Source organism: Rhododendron vialii, chromosome 6a, assembly GCF_030253575.1.
Source record: "Rhododendron vialii isolate Sample 1 chromosome 6a, ASM3025357v1".
NCBI lineage: Eukaryota > Viridiplantae > Streptophyta > Magnoliopsida > Ericales > Ericaceae > Rhododendron > Rhododendron vialii.
In genome coordinates, this window is record NC_080562.1 from 43,236,956 (window position 1) to 43,256,483 (window position 19,528).

The 19,528-nt window shown below is 38.4% G+C and overlaps 2 protein-coding genes and 1 long non-coding RNA gene across 5 annotated transcripts; 1 reads left to right on the forward strand and 2 right to left on the reverse strand.

The window, feature by feature from the left end:
* Positions 1-1,667: 1,667 nt before the first annotated feature.
* Positions 1,668-7,229, reverse strand: LOC131329731 (protein WHAT'S THIS FACTOR 1 homolog, chloroplastic). Of its 2 annotated transcripts, XR_009200828.1 has the most exons (3): positions 5,402-7,229; positions 3,465-4,471; positions 1,668-2,139 (listed from the first exon to the last, which is right to left on the reverse strand). XR_009200828.1 is itself a non-coding variant. In XM_058363082.1 (2 exons), exon 1 carries the CDS (start codon positions 6,565-6,567, stop codon positions 5,407-5,409), a length of 1,161 nt encoding a protein of 386 aa, XP_058219065.1. In that variant the 5' UTR covers positions 6,568-7,229; the 3' UTR covers positions 1,668-2,139; positions 5,402-5,406. The 2 variants fall into 2 exon arrangements, 1 of the variants encoding a protein (XP_058219065.1); XM_058363082.1 differs by lacking the exon at positions 3,465-4,471.
* Positions 7,230-8,195: 966 nt separating this feature from the next.
* LOC131329795 (uncharacterized) lies at positions 8,196-10,958 on the forward strand. The gene is made up of 2 exons (XR_009200846.1): positions 8,196-8,880; positions 9,753-10,958. It is a non-coding gene; the product is annotated as an uncharacterized LOC131329795 (long non-coding RNA).
* On the reverse strand, positions 10,624-18,858 carry LOC131329728 (KRR1 small subunit processome component homolog). 2 transcript variants are annotated; one of them, XM_058363077.1, is made up of 13 exons: positions 18,773-18,858; positions 18,349-18,638; positions 15,898-15,974; positions 14,866-14,976; positions 14,492-14,560; positions 14,063-14,119; positions 13,849-13,887; positions 13,552-13,656; positions 13,387-13,469; positions 13,200-13,281; positions 11,299-11,442; positions 11,135-11,209; positions 10,624-11,008 (listed from the first exon to the last, which is right to left on the reverse strand). In XM_058363077.1, exons 2-13 carry the CDS (start codon positions 18,563-18,565, stop codon positions 10,895-10,897), a joined length of 1,173 nt encoding a protein of 390 aa, XP_058219060.1. In that variant the 5' UTR covers positions 18,566-18,638; positions 18,773-18,858; the 3' UTR covers positions 10,624-10,894. The 2 variants fall into 2 exon arrangements, with proteins under 2 accessions (XP_058219060.1, XP_058219061.1); XM_058363078.1 differs by lacking the exon at positions 13,552-13,656.
* Positions 18,859-19,528: the final 670 nt, after the last annotated feature.

Genomic DNA, 19,528 nt, shown 5'->3' on the forward strand with positions numbered 1-19,528 from the left:
CTCACAGAGGGACCAAATTGAAATTTTATGTAAATCAGAGGGATTATTTTTAAAATTTTACATTTTACTTTCGTTTTTTGCAAATAAAATAAAAAAGACCATAAGTAATGTATTTGACAACTGAATTATTTTTTATTGGGTAATCAAACTATATTGAAAAAAAAAATAACGATAGTGAAAATTCAATTGAAAAAAAAAATACAAGACCAAGACAATTATCATAAGGGTTGTTTTTCGAATTTTCTCATATTTTTTGTGATGTATATAATAAAAACTTTACAAAATTTCAACATATTTTTTATTATTCAATATAAAATGAGATGAGAAATATATTATATATGATGTATTTTAAATTTATTTACAAAAACAAAAGTAAAAAACAAAATTATAGAAATAGTCTCTCTAGTTTACATGAAATCTCAATTTAGTCCCTCTGTGAGGAGAAATGACAATTTTGTCCTCCAATTCCGTTTGTTTCATTAACGCCATAAGCGAGAGGGACGAAATTGAGACAGAATGCAAATTATAAGACTAAAAGTAACACAATTGATACTAGAGGGACGAAAATGAAAATTCATGCAAACTAGAGGGACCATTTATAAAAATTTCCCTAAAATAAAGGGCAATGTCCATTTTATCTCTTATGGTTATCGTCGTGTGCGGATGCCCCCCTCATGGTTCAAAACTGACCACATAACCTACCTGTAGTTTTGAAAATGTGCGGATAGACCCCCTGCCGTCATGTTTTCCATCCATATTAACGGAGGTGTATCTCACACACCTTTAGAATGTAACCTGAGTTGTTCATAATGTATTGAATAAAGAATAGAGTATCTCTGGAAAAAATCATCTCGATCAGGAATCAATAACCCGGTGATCTAATTTTTAGTAAATTCAAATTTGAAATTTTAATTTCATAACAAAATCGATTCGACCATGAGCTTTTCATTTTTTGATTGACTTGAATTTCGGCATAGATGTAGTACTCGTCAAAATTTACAATATCAACGGTTTGGATTCAATTTTTGGTATAAGAGATGGTGTGGTTACATTTAAAAAAGAATAAGAATCAAGGGATATGATGAGGGTATATCGGTCTTTTAATGTTGTGTTCGTTAATATGGATGGAAAACATGACGGCAGGGGGTCTATCCGCATATTTTCAAAACCACAGGTAGATTATGTGGTCAGTTTTGAACCATAAGAGGAATATCCGTACATAGCGATAACCACAAGGGATCAAAGTGGACTTTGCCCTAAAATAAACATATCATTGTGTGTTGTAATGAATACAAATTGTCTATATAAATAAAACATTCTATCTACTTCCCAAAAAGATTGTCCAGTCTGCAAAACAATAACTTTAAAATAATGCACTTATGTCAAAAAAAAAAAAAAAACCCTCAAAATTTTGTCACTAATTACTAAATATCAATTAGTTCTTTTAATTTATCAAATATAGATTTTTCTTGATAAAAATATATTTTTTATATTCTCATTTTGCGTAAAGGGCAATCTTTTTGAGACGGAGGGAGTACGTATCCTATTTCAGTCTACAGGATTCTTGACGTGCACTCACACAAAGATCGTAAAATGACTAACTTAATTGGCAAATAAAATACATTATGGCCGGCTAAACTTATCCGCGACATTACACAGAAAATCTGGTAAAACTTACGTATCATTAGGGGCTAGCCTGTGTCTTTTATGATAAACTAGATTGTGCTATTCAACCACCTAATAGAGCTGTTTTTATGACATTATAGAAACCTAATACAATGACAACCCAGATGGGTCTTCATGAGATAAAGCCAACTCTTCCATGTTCAATCTAACATCTCTGACAATGAACTGCAAATAAATAACATATAAGGACATTATCCACTTTAGGAAGAAAGGCATTTTTCATGATGCTAAAGGAGACAAGCATTCAAGAAGATATATTCTGGCCTTATGACTAATAAAGAGGTTTGGTGAAGCTAGAGTCCATTACTTGTTGGAGCGACTAACATTTCCTTCACAGCTTTTGTGGTCCCTTTTGTTAGTGGAGAGTGAATCCTCATGTGCACCTCTTTGTTGGATATAGGGTGATGTATCAGCAGATTGCGACAATTTGTCCAAACATATCTATTGCAGATCCTGAATTTGATAAAACATATCATAAGAGAATGCTATCAATTTCCCAGAATGCACGGAAATTAGAAATGTCATGCTTATGAGAAAACAAAGCAGTTTATACAAAGTCTATTTTGGTACTCATAATACCACTGTAACACTTAACTCATTCACTACTCACTATGCAAAACAAGCCTATCAGATAGGAACCTCGGATATTGGACAGTTCAAAATTAGCGGCATGTGATTAGCAGTTAAAAACTGCTGTAAGGAGCTTCTTGAAATCTAATCTGGGGATCATTGGGCTGGGCTCGGTTGAAAGGCCGTTCATCGATCGGCTCATTGGGCAGACAATCGTCTCAAGACTGAAGTCACAATCCAATCTAGCCTTCCGAATTTACATTGGTCCAAGCAAATGTGATCAAAATGAATGCATTTACCCCGATAGATTCTAGTATTTCAGTTACTTAGCTAAAATGGTTTACTACTCCTGAGTCATGTCTCATAATAGAGTTCAAATGGTGAAGTACCAAAATATTGCACCCAAATAACCGCATGCAGAGTAATCGCAGCGGTCACAAGCTAGTAATTGGGATGGCAAGTTGTTGTGTTGGCCTGAATACTTGAAAATCGGGGAACCCAGAAACATGATGAATAGCTTATGGATATCCAAAAATAAAACGCTTTGACCATAAGAGAATTACAGCAAGAAGAATGAGATCCTAATTTGAGGGGCCAAACAACCAAGTATAATACGTAGAGTCATAGACAAATGCAACTTTAAAGAAAATCAAGTTTGCAGATAGAAAGATACTGAAGAATCTTAGCTCCGGAAAGGTTTGGAACATTAAATATAGATGTTGCTTAATTCAGATTTGTTAGTGTGAATTGCAAAAATCATACTGGAGCCGGCTATTGCAAAAATCATATCAGACTCAAATACCAGAGGAATTAAGTCTCTCACAGTAGTGTTCTCTGGCCAAAAGAATCTCTTAGGTTGGGGAAAATGGCTACTGGACAACATCCCATTCTTAACTAACTCTCCATCTCCTCATGACATGCCCATGCTATACTCCCATCCCAGACAAGAAAATAGACATGTCACTCCATACAGGTCATATCACTCTACACAGGTCCGGACACTTAAATTTTCTGGGAACTACAATCCAAGAGTTATAAAATTCGGCAGCTCTCTAACATGTTGTTTTTGCAAGTAGAGGGAAATTTTGGTATTTGATTCTGTTCTGACAAGGATTCCTACCGCATGGCCTGGGTAACATCTGATTGCAGCAAGAAGGTTCTTTGAGCGAAAAACTAACTTGTGAAGATTAAGTGCATTATAAGCTCACCTTTGATATCCCACAAACATCAAGTTACTGCAACACAAATCAGGGTAAATTTTTCATTATCCAACAGGTCACACTGGCTTGATAAAAAAAAAAAAAAACAGGGCACACTGGTGTTAGGCTGTGGGCGACTGGGCGGAATCACCCCAAACCATTTGGGATCTCCAACTGGAGCCGGCCGAAGGGGACAAGGGGCTATGCTTTTTAAGTTACTTTGGTTGATCGCATAAGACTCAGATTCGTCTCGTCACACCAAAAAAAGTACATAAATTAGGTCGGATGGTATGTCACAACATTATCACAATCTACATGTATAATGTAACTAAGATCCTTTTAGCATTTCAAGTCGAATCCGAAATGATAGACAGAGTCTTATGAATGGAAAAACTGTAAGGAAACAAGAGTGACTATAGTTACTAAAGCAAACAAAAGATAAGAATAGGAACGAGAACTAAATACAGGACTAACAACATGAATCTTTGAATGTTACCAAGATCTTTTCGATTCAATGGATAAGATATTATATGACAAGGCCAATGATAGATGTATGAACTTCAAGAAGGACAGAATATTCACTTAAAAATCTATGATGGCATCCCAATACCATAATCAGAGGACATTTGTCAATCAAATTTGACCCATCATAAGCCTCTTTAAGGAGTACAGTAATCTTTGCACCTTTATTAGTGATGTAAAAAAATACCATGATGCTTGATTAAGCAAAGCAACAATCTAGCAGGCAACCGATACTCCGAATGAAATGCTTCCAGTTGAGCAGATGTCAGCATCTTTTCCATAGTTACACTTGGAGCTTGTGAAGCACTGCTACAATTCTTTTTCGAGCTTTTGGATAAGCAGATTCAAATCTCCTTGCATTCAAGTACAGAGAAGGAAATGGCTGCTGGACCTCCTCCCGTTCTTAAGTAATACTCCTACTCACATGCTTAAGCAATACTCCAATTCGAAAGAAGAAAATAGACAAATCACTCAGGTGCGGGCATGGACACATCCTGGGAAATTTAAGATTCATTTGACAGCTCTCTAACATGTCATTTTTTGCAGGTATAGGGAAATTTCGGAATTTTATTCTGCTCTGACAAAAATTCCCGCAAGGGAAGCATGGCCTGGGCAACATCTGGTTGCATCAAGAAGGTTCTTTGAGCGAAAAACTAAAACATGTGAAGATTATAAGCTTACCATTGCTATCCTGCCAGTATCAAGTTATCACGGTAAATTGTTCATTATCCAACACATCACAGTGGGGTTACGCTGTGGGTGGAATCACCCCAGACCATATTGGATGTCCAACTGAAGCCAGCGAAGGGACAACGGGTTATACATTTTTAAGTTACTTTGGTTGATTACATAAGACTAAGATTTCATCTTGTCATAACAAAGAAAGTGCATAAACTGGTTTGAAAGGTACGTTACAACCATATCACAATCTACATGTGACTGAGAACCTCTCAGATTTTCTAGCCAAATCCGAAGAAAAAGAGTCTGATGTATACTGGAAGGAATAAGAGTGGACTATGGTTATGTTTGCCACAAATTTTTAGGCCGCCTTTTGCATAGGTACTTAAAGAAGATTTGTTTCTGAGTTAAAGGGGTCATTGCAGATCAGATAATCCTTCTTGAAAACCTTTGAGCAAATAAATGTACATATATATCAGTTAGGAACTTGTAGAGTCATCAGTTGCTAACTTGTTCTATGGGTACTTCTTTGTCTGGTTAAGGCATCAAAGATAAGAATGGAAAAGAGAACTAAATACAGGAATGACAACATGAATCTATGATTGTTAACAAGATCTTTTCGATTCAATAAAAGACACTATATGACAAAGCCCATACATAAATGTATAAGCTTCAAGAAGGAGGGAACCATCTTAGGCACGTTCAAGATTCAATTACAAAAGGTTATCAAAAAAAGATTCACTTACAAAACTTAAGAAGGCATCCCCCCCAAAAAATAATCAGTATCTCTCCTACCAGTAAGTGCAGCAAACTTATCTTGAAAAACCAATAGAGGACATTTGTCAATCAAATTTGATCCATCATAAGCCTCTTTAAGGAGAACAGTACTCTTTGCACCTTTATTGGTGATGTAAAAAATACCATGATGCTTGATTAAGCACAGCAACAATCTAGCAGGCAACCGATACTCCGAATGAAATGCTTCCAGTTGAGCAGTTGTCATCCTCTTCTCCATGGTCAAACTTAGGAGCTCGTGAAGCACTGCCACAATTCTTTTTCGAGCCTTCGGATCAGCAGATTCAAATCTCCTCGCGTTCAAGAATGGAGAAGGAAATTCCATTTTCTGCCACTTCTGGACTTCTTCAAGATAACTCTTGTTTGGTCTAAAACCAGCAGGAAAACTCAACTGAAAAGCAAAACGACCCAGAAAGTTACCATCTTTCGAGATTCTAACCTTTCCTGCTCGTTCAATGGAGTCCAAAATCCCTTCGCACGCCAATCTCTCCTCCCTAGCCGTTACTGCAAGAGTTGAATCCCAATTTTCTAGCCAAAGATACCCTCTCCCATTAACATCTTTCACAGAGAAATACTCTGGGTATCTAGCAATCATAGATGTCTTAAAGTCGCAAGGCAAGCCCATAGCGGATCGAATAAATTCAACAGTTTCAAGGGGAAGCCGACAATCAATAGACAACATCAGCAACTTCCTTAGGTTCTTAACCAAAATGGGTTCCATTAGCTGCCTAGCGTTAATTTCTTCAGCAGCAATCTTTTGTGCTTTATTTGTCAGCGTAACCGCGGGAGGTGTTCCATTTCCACCATCAACATGAAAGATTGTAGGGTACTTCTCAATAGCAGCCATGAAATTCCATTTCTGAACAAACCCAACTTCCTTTTCAAGGTCTCTGAGGAGGAGAGACTGGGTTTTCTGTGCTTGAATGATAGACTTGAGCTGCAATATTAGGGATGGTTTCTTTTGAAGATCAATGGCTCTGTCAAGTTCATGGACTCTGGAGTAGATTTTCTTCTTGGGTCTACTCCCTCCGCCGGTCTTGTGCATTATTGAGACCCTCATATAACTTGATTTTCCAAATGGGTGTGATCCAAGACATTGTCGTTGTAGCCAGAACATTAAACTTTACTATGACCAATTATCGAACAAGTAGTGTGCAAGATTTCACACGGACCAAAAGGGGGGGATTACTTAGACCAACAAGGCAACAAAGAATGATTTCCTGACTTTGTTACTGATGACTATACTGTGAATCTTTGATCCATAGATAAGCACACGAATCTTATCGATGCCATAGAAATAGAGAAAACAACCCCCATGAATTGCACAAGAATTCCAAATAAAGCACAACTTTTGAAGGTCAGAACAGTTGAAAATGACAAGAGGAAATCCAAGAATAAAGATCAAATCAAAACTTGTGGATGTCGATTGCTCTTTCTCTCTCCCTTTCTGCCTTCGTCTCTACTGCCTCTACACACTGCTTCAAAGCCTTCAATTTCTGAAATCGTCATTGTTTGATTTGTTTCATTCATTTTCGGGTCACTGAGGTCTATGAAGTGAAGTGGGTTGGTAACAAGCGGCCCATGGACAAATCCCGCGCGGCCGAAGGAAGAACGGATTGGCCCATTTCGGTCCACTTTTAACCGCGAAACAAGCTAGTCGAATTGATACCATACCACTACTATTATTTTTCCTAACTAAAATCAAAGCACACTACACACTTTTAAGATCACCTCGGCTGATGAACAATCTAAGTTCGAATTTAAACCTTGTTGTTGAGTTTTCAAGCTATGAATACTTATTTGCTCGATCTCAACTCGGTTTGTTGTGATCCTTACAACAGAATCATGTATAGAAAACACAGTACAATTGAACAATTGAACCGTCCAAAATGCAAAACTTGTCGCAATGTAGGGACAACCTTTATTGTACTCGATCATGATCATCGCAAAGTCGAAGCAACTTTTTCAGTATAGTTTAGTCACTTAATCGAATACATCTCATTGTTCCTTTTTCAAAGATAAATAATAGCAGTGAGGGAGATGTACTTAGGCTTTGTTTTTTGGAATAAAGAGGGAGATGTAAACAAAAATTATAGGAAAGATTGTATTGTATCCAATATTTTGGTTTGTTATTTCCTTCCCTCTCCCTCCAAAAACCAAACAATCGGGGGGGGGGGGGGGGGGGGGGGGGGGGTGGCGCGGGTGTGTGTGTGTGATGGAAATTCTGGGTTTTTTTTCTCAGTGGGGACTGAGGAGCTCACGCATTAGCACTTCAAAAATAAAATTTCAATAATTAGAAAAATCATTCACCTTGAGCATCGCCACATGGTGCTATAGGTCTCTTTTCTACCACAATGTATGGTTAAGAAAAGGCCCAGGGCAACCCACCTAGTGGTCAAGGCTAGGGACTTGGGGATTTGTTTTTTCCTAAGGTTTCAGATTCGAAACTTCTTAGGTGTTATCAATTCTTTTGAAGGCGGTCTATATAGAGCTTTGCTCGCTTTTGCTGAAGCAGGTCCATATAGAGCTTTGCTCACTTTTGCTCTGGGCTTTAATTGGGATCCCTGCAACTGGACGGTGGGAATGGTCTCCTAGGATCAATTGAGGTGAGCGAAAGCTGTCTCGGACATTGCTATTCTTATTTCCTATTAAGATAAGATAAGATAAGAGAAGGATTCATGACCGTGGTGGGCTGGGAAGTGGGAACACTACTATATATTCTTATTTGTTTCATACTCGTATTTTAATAAGAGAAGGATTCAGAAACATGGATTCTGCTGCTAATTATATGTGTTCTTATACTTGTTCGCAAGATGATAGCATCAATATTGAAGACATGGCAACATATCATCACTCTGGCTTTGATTTCGTACTACGGTTTAGTTATCATCGCGAGAATCCTAACCATGGCGATGATGTGGAAGTGCTTTACTCATTCCAGAGATCATTCTTTATCCGTCGCGATGAATTTCTATCTGGAAACGAGGACATGAGGTTATTTTTTGCGGCCTTTCTGCTTCTTGTGAATATTTCCGACAGCGTTGCAGACTCGATGGTGGATGAGTTAATCTCATTGGCCCATTTAATGGTGAATTAATGATCCTAAGAATGTGGATCGGAAAGTACTACGCATTGCCGTGGATGTTCGGATTAGGAGTGAGGCCGGGGTGATTGCCAGGGCTAGGAGGGATCGGGAGTTTGCGGATGAAATGGCCAGGGCTAGAAGGGCTTGCCGATTGCGGGTCAAACGACGGATGATCATGATGCGATTGCCAGGGCTACAAGGGAGTCAATGCAAGCAGTGAAATTTGTTCCTGCCACCAAGTCATCCATTGAAGCTTTGGAGAAGGTGACAATTCTCGACAACAATTCATGTCTAGAAGTTGAACAGTGTAGGGTTTGCTTGGAGACTCTTTCGACTGCAGCCGAGGTAATTCGCATGCCTTGTTCTCATATATTTCATGGTAATTGCATTGTCCGCTGGTTGGAGAGTAGCAACTTGTGTCCTCTTTTTCGCTTTGCCATGCCACACTGATTTATCAACTACATGGTTCTAGTTTGTGACCATGACACTTAAGTATAGAGACGGGAAAAAGGGGATGTCCTATTTTTTAATTTTCTTTAAACTGGGGATGTGCTATTGGTAGTTATGATCCGTCACATTTTGTTGATAATGCTATTCTAATATTCCATCTACGGAAATAGTAAGAGTTATCATCGTTTTTTAGATTGGACCTTGCAAGAAATCAATGCTAACATTCAATTAGCTCGTGTTTACATCTTTTCTCATATTACAAGTAAAAAAAATCTCAATTTCTAAATGTGGCCGTGTTTGGATTTTCTTTTTCTTTCTCGTTGTGGTTTTTGATGCGTGTGTGCGATCGGATCAGGATTGAACCTATATAGTCACTAAAAATTCGGTTCTCTCCCACGAAAACTAGTTTGGCAGTTTCGCTTACTACTATCCAGTTCACATAGGAAGAGGGAAGGTGCACTTTATTCTATGTTTGAACATGGTAACCATCAGGTGCATATCTTGCCTGGATGGATGATATGTTGATTGTTATCTCTTTCTTAACGATTTGACGCATTAATTTGTTGAGGTGGCATGGGTTAGGCTTTACTCATGCCGCAAAATGCACACTATTGCCAATAGAGAGATAGGCCCGAGGGAGGATTGGGACGGAAAGAACGAAAAGAAAGGAAGAACGTTGTACCTCACCACCACCTGCAACAGCAGGTTTTATGTTCAATATTATCGCTTCCCCGAGTTTCTAACCTGGGTTTAATATTTGAATATAGAGTCCTTGAGGCAGTGGGACTCCCTTGCCAGTCATAATTCTACACACCGGTGGCAGAGATGGAGGATACCTGTTGGTGACGCTGAACGGAGAGGTTGATATCATCGGCAACAGCCGCGGTGAAGGGGGGCTGAGCTTCTCGAGCTCTTCACTGGTGCGGTGACATAGGGTTTGGAGCGAAGGAGTTCTTCCTGATCCTTCTTTGATTCCCAAGGTCTTATGTTTGCTTCTCTTATTATATGGATGAGTTTCTGGAACGCTTCGTTTTCAGATTGAGGTTTTGGTTTTTCAGTGTCTTGGGATAATGGATCGTGTGGTTTGAGCCTATGAGGTGGGCCCTTTTCCCGTCAGTTGAATGAAGACAACAGTAGTAGCTAGCTCCATCTGTCTAGATTGACGAATACATTTTGTCGTGATGAACAGAACAGGCATGCTATTTGGGCAAACAAGCGAAGCTATGGTCGACTTTGAAATACTCAAGGGTACTGCATGTCGAGTTTGTTTGAGAAATTAACGATCAATGTATTTGACAAATACTCCTACAGTATTAATTACAGTATCTTGCAAAGCAAGAGTCATGGAAAAGTGTTTCACCAATTTTCATCCTATCAAGTAGTCGGTAAGGTGGGCAAGCAGTCCCCCGCATGAGTAGATAGATTAGGAATTCCTGGTGGAACGTTAACTGTTTTCCTCAGCCCCTTGTTTGTACGGAGCTGCGCTTGGAAGGGGATCAGTTTGATCTGTGAATCCAACATGGTTATAATTAGTCACACTCCTCGTGGAAAGATTGTTGGAAATGATCGTCGTTCCTTCAAAAAAGAAGCATACTTGCTTGCATAATCCTAAATCCAGTGCAAGTCTTCTGAAGGAAGTGTCGAGAAGCATCCCTTTAATTAAAATGCGGGAGAAAAAAAAAAATGAAACGTCACCAATCTTTGGTGACATAATTTGATACAAAACAATCTCTTCAACAGTTTCCAGGGTCGACGCCCTGAGAGAGTTTTCTAGGAAAAGAAAAGTTTGAACCCTCGTAAACAACAGTTCAATGACACCATCATTGTCACGCCTAACTTTTGCCTGAATCTACTCAATAGGCTAACTTCCATGGCATGTGACAGTTTCAGGAGCTACTCAGTCAGTAACCTATTCCTCATAGTGCCTGGATTTTTTTTTCGAACGCTGGTCTCCAGAAGCAATATATTTTTCAGCATCAATGTTCTCCATAGATTTCTGCTTTCCAAACTCTTTAGCCTTTTTCTGCAACACAAATGTATAAGCATTAACAAAATAAAATGTATGCGCAATGCAAGTCTATTAAATGGACTCTTCTCTGCAGCACAAGATCTTTTTCTGGTGAGGTTAAAAGTCTCTGGATCTTGTTACCTTTAAAGACATGGCCATGGCAGCCACATCGTTCTTTTCAGCATTTGATGTACCGATATCCTGCCTTATGGGTTCCTGTGGTTGCACAATCGCGACTGGGTTAAAAAAGTGAACTTGATTAAGACTGAAAGCAATACGCAGAGGACAAAACTCCTGAAACAAACCTTTGGAGGAACAAAAGCAGCTTCTCTCTTTCTTTTGTTTTCAGCTGTTTTTTCTGTTTGTTTCTCCTGCTTTTCCTGCCACTTCTTTGCTGACTTCTTTTGGTCACTTAAGAAGTATTCACCACTTTCCAGTTGCTCATCAATCTGAGAAGATTTTAGAACTTTTAATGATCAAATAACATCATGCACAGATGTTTGAATTAACCAAACCAGACTGAGAAACAAGGTTTTATCATTTCAGCAATGTAATTCACAAAATTGTTCTCCTTAAGAACCAATGTGGAGAAAAACAAATTGCAGATTGCATAACCCAAAGCAATTACTAGAAAGGTCCCACAAGAGGGTCAGCAGAGAGATATGTATCAAATTTGCTAACCGGGGAACAGCTTCTTAGGGGTTGCCTTAAAAAAAAAGTCAAGACCCTAATTGCAAGTTGTAACTCCTAGACTGCCTCAAAGTTCAAACAACTACATGTCACGGAGGTTACTACAACACTATCTACAAAGTGAAAATGTCTATTACCGAGAGACGAGAGGGTATATCAAATATAACAGCTGTAGCAGAGAATGAAAGAATGAATCCCTGGAACAAAAATATTATAAGTAGAGTCTAAGTAAGGTTTTTTTTTTGGATCCGCAAGTAAGGTTGTTTGATAACCCAATTTAACACTTAATACTGAATGTGTAAAGTGAAAAGTAATTAAGTTGGTTTGATAATGAAAATTCATCATACTTTTTTTTTTAAAGTGCCTTTTAAAATGTATGGTTAAAAAGTTACAAAAATTAAGTAGGCACTTAATTCTGACCGAATTTGTCAGTACTTATGTACCACCCTTCCTCCACAACCACTGCCACCATAATAGTTACCACTGCCGCCGCCGCCACCACCATGCAACCGCCATCACCACTACTCCATTATCACCGCCACCGCCACTGTTGCCACTACCACCACTGCCGCCATTACCACCCCCACTGCCGCCATTACCACCCCCACTCTACTATTGCCATCACTACCACCACCACTCCATGATCGCAACAATTACTACTACCACCAGCGCTCCAAAGGTGTCACCACTACCTCCGCTGCCATCTCTCCAACACCACCACCAGCGCTCACTAACACTATTTCCCTGTATCTCCATCATGTTATGCTGCTACATTCACCCTACTTCTTCACCACCAGAACTATCCTTCACTCGCCACTGTCATTACTTGCACTACCATCTACCACCAGTCACTCCACCCCCCCAAACACTGTCCCCACTCGCCATTCTTCCACCACACCACTTTTGTTATAACCATCACCACTCTTCCTCTGCTACTACCACCACCACCACCAGAAACACATGACATCCATTATTTAAACTAAAAGAGAACAATCACAAATAATATAACCAACAATCATTTATCTTTGTATCAGTTGTTTTAATTCAGCTATTGATATTTTTATCAAACACCTATTCAACTTAAAATGTTCAGTTTTCTGCTTTCAGTTTTATCAAACAAACATTTAACTTTCTGCAAATTGAAAGTGGCCTTCTCATGAATGTCTCATCCATAAAAAGACGGAAGGATAGAAAATTGCCTTACAAATTGTTACTAGAAAAGAAGAAAACTAATGTCTGCAGCCATAGCTCTAGAACTCCTTGACTGCATACAACCTAACAAACAGATGAATAACCCATATCTGGTCATTTCTAATTCTTGTGTTCTGGACATTCTTACTGGGTCTTGAAACTGAACTGTAACTAAACAAGTCAATACTTGCGTGATTTGCAATATCGTTCTTAGTGCAATCTAACGAACACAATCAACTAAAATAGTCATTAGAAATGATCCAAGAGAGGGTGGTAAGGAAATAAATTTAATATTTAGATCTATCCAGCAACCGGTGCAACTTACCTTGCTAGGTTGTTGTGGAGGAGGGAAAGGTGTATAAGGTTTCTTCTCTTTACTCTTAACTTTCTTTTGCTTAACATTTTTCCTGAAAATGATATTTGAGGGATGGAAAATGTAAGATCCAATGAACTAAAAGATGCTTCTTGCATAATATTTGCATCTAAATAGGACAAAACAGAATATATCATACTTTTTGAACTTCGGAAGAAACCTGTCCCAGTTCTCATCTGCAAGTGCAGGATCTTTTGCAAGCTCTTTCTTCAACATGAGGATCTATTTACAATTTATAAGGAAACATCAGCAGTTCAGAAGAGCAAACAAGAATTGAATATGAGTACAACAGCAGCAACTTCACCTTGATGTGGTATACTGGATGCATTTTATTCAGCATGCAGTCCTCCACTATCCTCCTAGCTTGTTTTAAACCTCTAAATGAACCCATAGCAGCAACTGTGCTTCCCTACTCAATCACAAGTGGAATGAAGTCACCATTTGACAAACATATTGGTGATGATTAAAGATGTAATTCAGCCACGAAAAAACATGTACTATTTCTTTTTTTTCTTTGAAAGTGAAAAAAAAAAAAAAAGTACTATGAAACTGCAGTTATGGTTATTCAACTCAAGGGCGTATAGCAATCATAGAAATATACCTGGACAAGAATATAACAACCTGTCAAAATCTCCAGTGCCTGCATACCAGAAAATTGTGAGCTGTCCAGCAAAGAGAGAAATCTCACACATTGCAAAGTATTTCATGGCATGGGTATTAACAACATAAATAAGTCTCCATCAGGAGAAGGGAAAAAAGGAGGGGATTCAGAAGGGTAATCCAATCCAGTGAGTGGAGAATCTGACTTCACACACCTTCAGAGTGGATGAGTTGGGTCCCACAAGATGTTGCCTTCGTTTGACAAATCGTTCCTGCAAAAGATGATAATAATTCTCAACACCTTTCCGCTACTTTGATATCAGGTCACGCATAATATTCCAGCATTAGAAACATTCACCAGTTCCATCCAGTTCCACAGCATTCTTTTTTCCATTTTCCCCACCTCTTAATTATATAACAAAGATGAAATGGCTCAAAAACATTTTATAACCATCAAAAGCTTTCTCAAGACTTTGAAATTATATCTAACCCTGCTACAAGTTGCAGATCTGCTAAGACCTTATGGTTGGTAACGAAAGCTGAAAACTCAAAATAACCCCTTGTCTTTTTAGTAATGTCATATGACGATTCAAAAAAATACCACGCTTTACTACATGCCATTATTCGAACTCTAAAGGACACACCTTATTGCGGACTAAGTTGCCAATCTTGATGATGTCGCACTGCATTTCATCATTCAGTATCTTGATCGCCTACGACATCAAAAAGTGGTTGAGCACAAAATGGAACAAAATCATTTCCTAATGGAACAAAAACATCTACATTTGTAAGGGAAAAAGGTTAAAAACAGATAAGGTGTCTCAACTATAGTGAGGTATGAAGGTTAGTCGTTCAATAAACCAAAAGGACGAAGGGACAAACAATAGAGAAACCCATCACTTAAGCTGTATATATTCTTTAATCATCAGATGTTAAGAAGAAAAGGAGATTTTTGAATTGGCATTACCCCGGAAAAAAGTTATCACAAAACTAAACCTAGGAAAAAGCGCCAACATACCTGAGGTGCAGGAACACTTCTTGACAAAAGTTTAATGAGATCCCGAGCTTTCACGATAATATAGGGATCCCTCGTCTTTCTAGTGGTTGAGACAGTCATAGATCCCTCAACCTGAGCACCGACAAAGCAAGCACTTAATCAAATTGACTAGAAAAGATGCAACAAAACATTCGATAAAAAGTCAATAAAGAAAACCTCCGTACTTGATGTTAGACAACAAACTTCATTTTAAAAACTGACAAACCCTTAACGCTTGCCCCAACCACTTTGGAAGGCAAGATTCTTCTTCTCCATGTACAAATCCGTCAGGAATAAATACCCATTTGTTAAGACTTCATGACAGTTTCAGCAAATAAACTTTTCAGGTTATTTTCATGTTTGAACCAGCCAGCCAAATAGCTAATCTTATTACAAAGTTAATAGGAGTATATCATACCCAATGATCATATTACCTAAAATTTTGATGCATTAGCCAAAAGAATGAGTCCATATATGAACCATAAGGAACCCATCTCCAAATTTAGTAGTATTCTTAGCGTATAGAGTATATAAATTTCAGTTGACAGAGGTTGATTGGGTGAAAGTACGTATCTTATTTTATTCTAATGATGGACTAATGGGAAGTTTTTCAGTTGGCGGAGGTTGATTGGGTGATTTGTCATCCTCTCTATTGACATTAAAGGCCTTGGATCTCATAAAAGGGTTCAGAATCTTGGGATGACAGGGATATGAGCAGTTACTTGCATTCTTTGGCATGAACAGAATCAAGTAATTTTTCGGACAGAAGTGCTCAAGTAACACATGGAACAAAATTTATAATTTAGCATCCTTGAGGGTTTTGGTATCTCCTTGGGTTTGATAACCTGCCCCAGCGACTTGAAGCAGCCATCTCCAAATTCAAGCATACATGTAGGTTATCAAGTCCGCCATTTGTCAACTTGTTATTTTTCACTTTTTAGAAGTCAAAATGATCATCTACTTCAAGAATCTCCACTAGCATATAGACGAGCGAAAACATAAATGAGCACCTACCAAATTGAGTTCACCTGAAATTCCATACTCTTTCAGAGCACTTTTCACAATAGGCCAAGCTTCTTGCAAGTATTTTTCTGCATAGAACAAGGAAAAGGCTCTCACTTATTAAAGTTTAAAATAAGTCTTATACTTTCACGTGAGTGCTTACATAGACACATACATCTGTACAACTTCACATTGCTATTTAAGCCCACAAAATCCAAGTGATAGATCTAGTAAATGCCCACAATTGCATTACAAGAGGATTTGTAGTATCAAACAAGCATTTTATGGATATTCTAAACTTTTCCTCTACCCTTCTGACAGTCTCCCTGTCAAATACTCTCTACATTCCTAATTGTTAGTCTCTTCTAGGAATTCTGACTCTTTGAGGGAACATGTAATGAGTACACTTTGAATCAAATCTCAATGGGTTTTTTTTTTTTTTGGTTAAGCAAAATCTCAATGGGTTACTTCATTTATTGGCCCTTACTCTCATTCAAATTACAATTACAGATATTATGAGATAGTTTTGAAAAATAACTAATTTTATATAATTGGCTTTCTAAGAGGGACAAACACTTTGAAACATCTCAAAATGGTATAGTGGACCAAGCATTAGGAACGGGTGTGGCATTGCAAACTAAAACGGGAACTGATGGTCACGACTCACGTTACAAAAAGTTTTACCAAGAAAGATACATAAGACTGAGAATGAGGGATAAAAATTACAAAAGCGAAAATCGAATCAAAACAGCTATAGCTTTCTACCCCCTCTACGGGTAGATACACATACACTAGATTGTGAACAACTTAATTTGCCACTGTATCCAACCTAGATTACAATGGGGGTGATAATAAACTAAGAGTTTCAAGCAACTATTTCAAAATCATTCGGTCCTACTTTCATCAAATTTCCCTGCAGCATGTCTAAATATGTAATCAAATGGAAGTAGCTCTGAAACAAGTGACTAATCAACCCTCTTTCCCCTTTTCAGTTATAAGAAGAAATAACTTAGCTTCGCCAAAATCGGGAGCCCAATAACGACAATCAGTATGCTCATTCAGTTGGCTGGATGTGGAACACAAACCCCACAATATTTGTTTGTGTAACTCACACTGTGATCCGACTCAGTGACCATAATTTATAGATAGTCAATCAGCCCCCTATGCTCCAAAAGAAATCATGTAAATAGAACCATATTTCATTTCATACACAACATCCTCACCAAATTTTGAATGCATCACCATGGTTTGACAGGAAACTTGAAGGAATTTTTTTTTGACTACTGCGAGCCTATTTACAGTTCATTGTAACAAACATTTGCAGGCCCCTAGTTTTCAGAAGAAAATTCAATTAAGTGTAGTCATATCACCAACATTCCCATATTGTCATCACTGGATTGATGCAAATCAACCCGGAACAGGTAAGTGTTGAATCAGGGACTGTTTGGATGGGATTTGAACATCAAAGGAACGGGTTTGGCAATACTATTCACTTTGAAATTTGAATAGCTCAGATTCTTATTCCATAGCTTAATCAAGAATTCCACTTCAGCGTGGGAACTTCATATGATGAATTAGAGATAACAATAACGAGTGATAACACCCCCACAAAGTACGTACTCCTGTTTCCTACCTCTAATCTTTTCTTAGGTAATGCAAGGGTTTATTAACCAAAAATCACAAAATTTACAACAAGCTCGATACACACGCCCATGGGGTAGCAAGAGACTACATTTTCTACCTCTAATCCTCACAACTCACAACTGGGTTGCAAACGAGCTGAACTGAGCTGTGCTTTTAAGTGTTCAAGCTCGGCTCCTTCAAAACTAGACTAGCTCGAACTGGAGTCGAGCCTAAATAATCGAGCTCTGCTCATTTGTTATTGAGACGTTCTAACTCAGTTCGTTTACTAAAGAGCCCCTATATACGAGCCAAGCCTCCACAAACAAGTCGAACTTTTATAAACGAGTCGAGTTACTTGTAACTTGAGCTAGGCTCATTAAATTAATGAGCTTAAAACTCGAGCTTGAGCTTGACTCGTTTACTAACAAGCCGAGTCGAGCCAAGCCCATAACTAGCTGAATCTAGTAACTTGAACTCGGCTCTTTTAGTAAACAAGTTTAAATATTGAGCTCGAGCTTGGCTTATCTACAAACGAGCCAAATCGAGCAAAGCCCATAACGAGCGAGTTAGAAGTAACTCAAGCTCGGCTCGTTTACCAAACAAGCTTAAAACTTGAGCTCGAGCTTGACTCATTTACTAGCAAGCTGAGTCCAGCCAAGCCCATAACGACTCGAGTCTCGAGTTTCTCGTGAACAGCTCGGTGAATCGTTTGAAGCCTTACAAGCTATCTATTCATTAACCTAAATGAAAAAACCCATCATTGGAAATCCAAACATCCCCAAACGGGGCCTGCCTGTGATATTTTTAAGGAAGGAGAGGTGGGGTGGGGTTTTAGTTTACCTCTGTACTGAGGGAAGAGGGTAGAGAAAGAGCTGACTTCAAGCATGCCGCTTTCGTTCCAAGAAGGGTCGAACTTGTCGATTTTCCAGTGGTCGATGTTGGGGTCGTCGTCCCATGGCTTGGGCTTGTCGTGCTTTCCCTTGTGCTTTTTTGTCGTCTTCAACTGTGCCTCTTCTGCCTCGTCGCTGTTGAATCCGTTCTCATCCGAATTCCCCATCTGTACTGGGAACCAAAAACCCCAACTTCACTTCAATCACTCTTTTCCGAAAGCTATTTGATTGATTGTAAACCTAATAAATATACAGACAAAAAAATGTCACTGGTGAGTGCGCAGGTTTAATAGCTATAACAGAAGTTGAGAGAGAGAGAGAGAGAGAGAGAGAGAGAGAGAGAGAGAGAGAGAGAGAGAGAGAGAGAGAGAGACCTCTCCTGTGTAGCAAGTCGGCGGCCGCCAGCACCGTCGCCGAAGAGAGAGAGAGAGATTGAACTGAATGAATTTGGGCCGATAAGAGAGCTTGCTCCGTCGCGGTTAAGATATAGTAGTCGAGTGGGCTTTGCTTGGACTTTGGGCTGATTGAAAAGATGAATGAGACCCATTGAGGCTAGCTAAGCTCAAGAGATGGAAGAACCTTTTTACCAAGAGATAAATTGAATAATTCTCATTAAAAGTTAAATTTACAAGTTAGACACTCAAAAAGATAGATGGAAGAACCTTTTTACCAAGTGGCGAGAAAAATGATGAATGAGCTTTGCCCTTATTAAGTACATTAATATTTGAACCAAATCGTTGGGACGGACCCTAACGGAATTTCTTTCACACAAATAGCATTAATGTGTGGAGTACTAATAATAAAGTTAGATTAGAATAGCAAGTTGCATCCACTCAAACCTAAGACCTCTTCTATGAACACTTAATAGCATCCACAAATTGAATAACTGAAAATTGCTACATTATCTTTTGGTTATCCATGGATTACTAAGTTAACAATTTAAAAGTTCATAATGGCATAAACAAAATTGAATGACCAAAACTTGTCGTATCACTTTTTCAGACTACAAAAAAAAAAAAAAAAAACTAAAAACTGTAAACATAGAAACCCGTTTTTTCTAAAAATAATTTTCAAACTAATAAAACAGTCTATTAGAATTAAAAAATAATTTTTCAAAAACACTTTTTTGA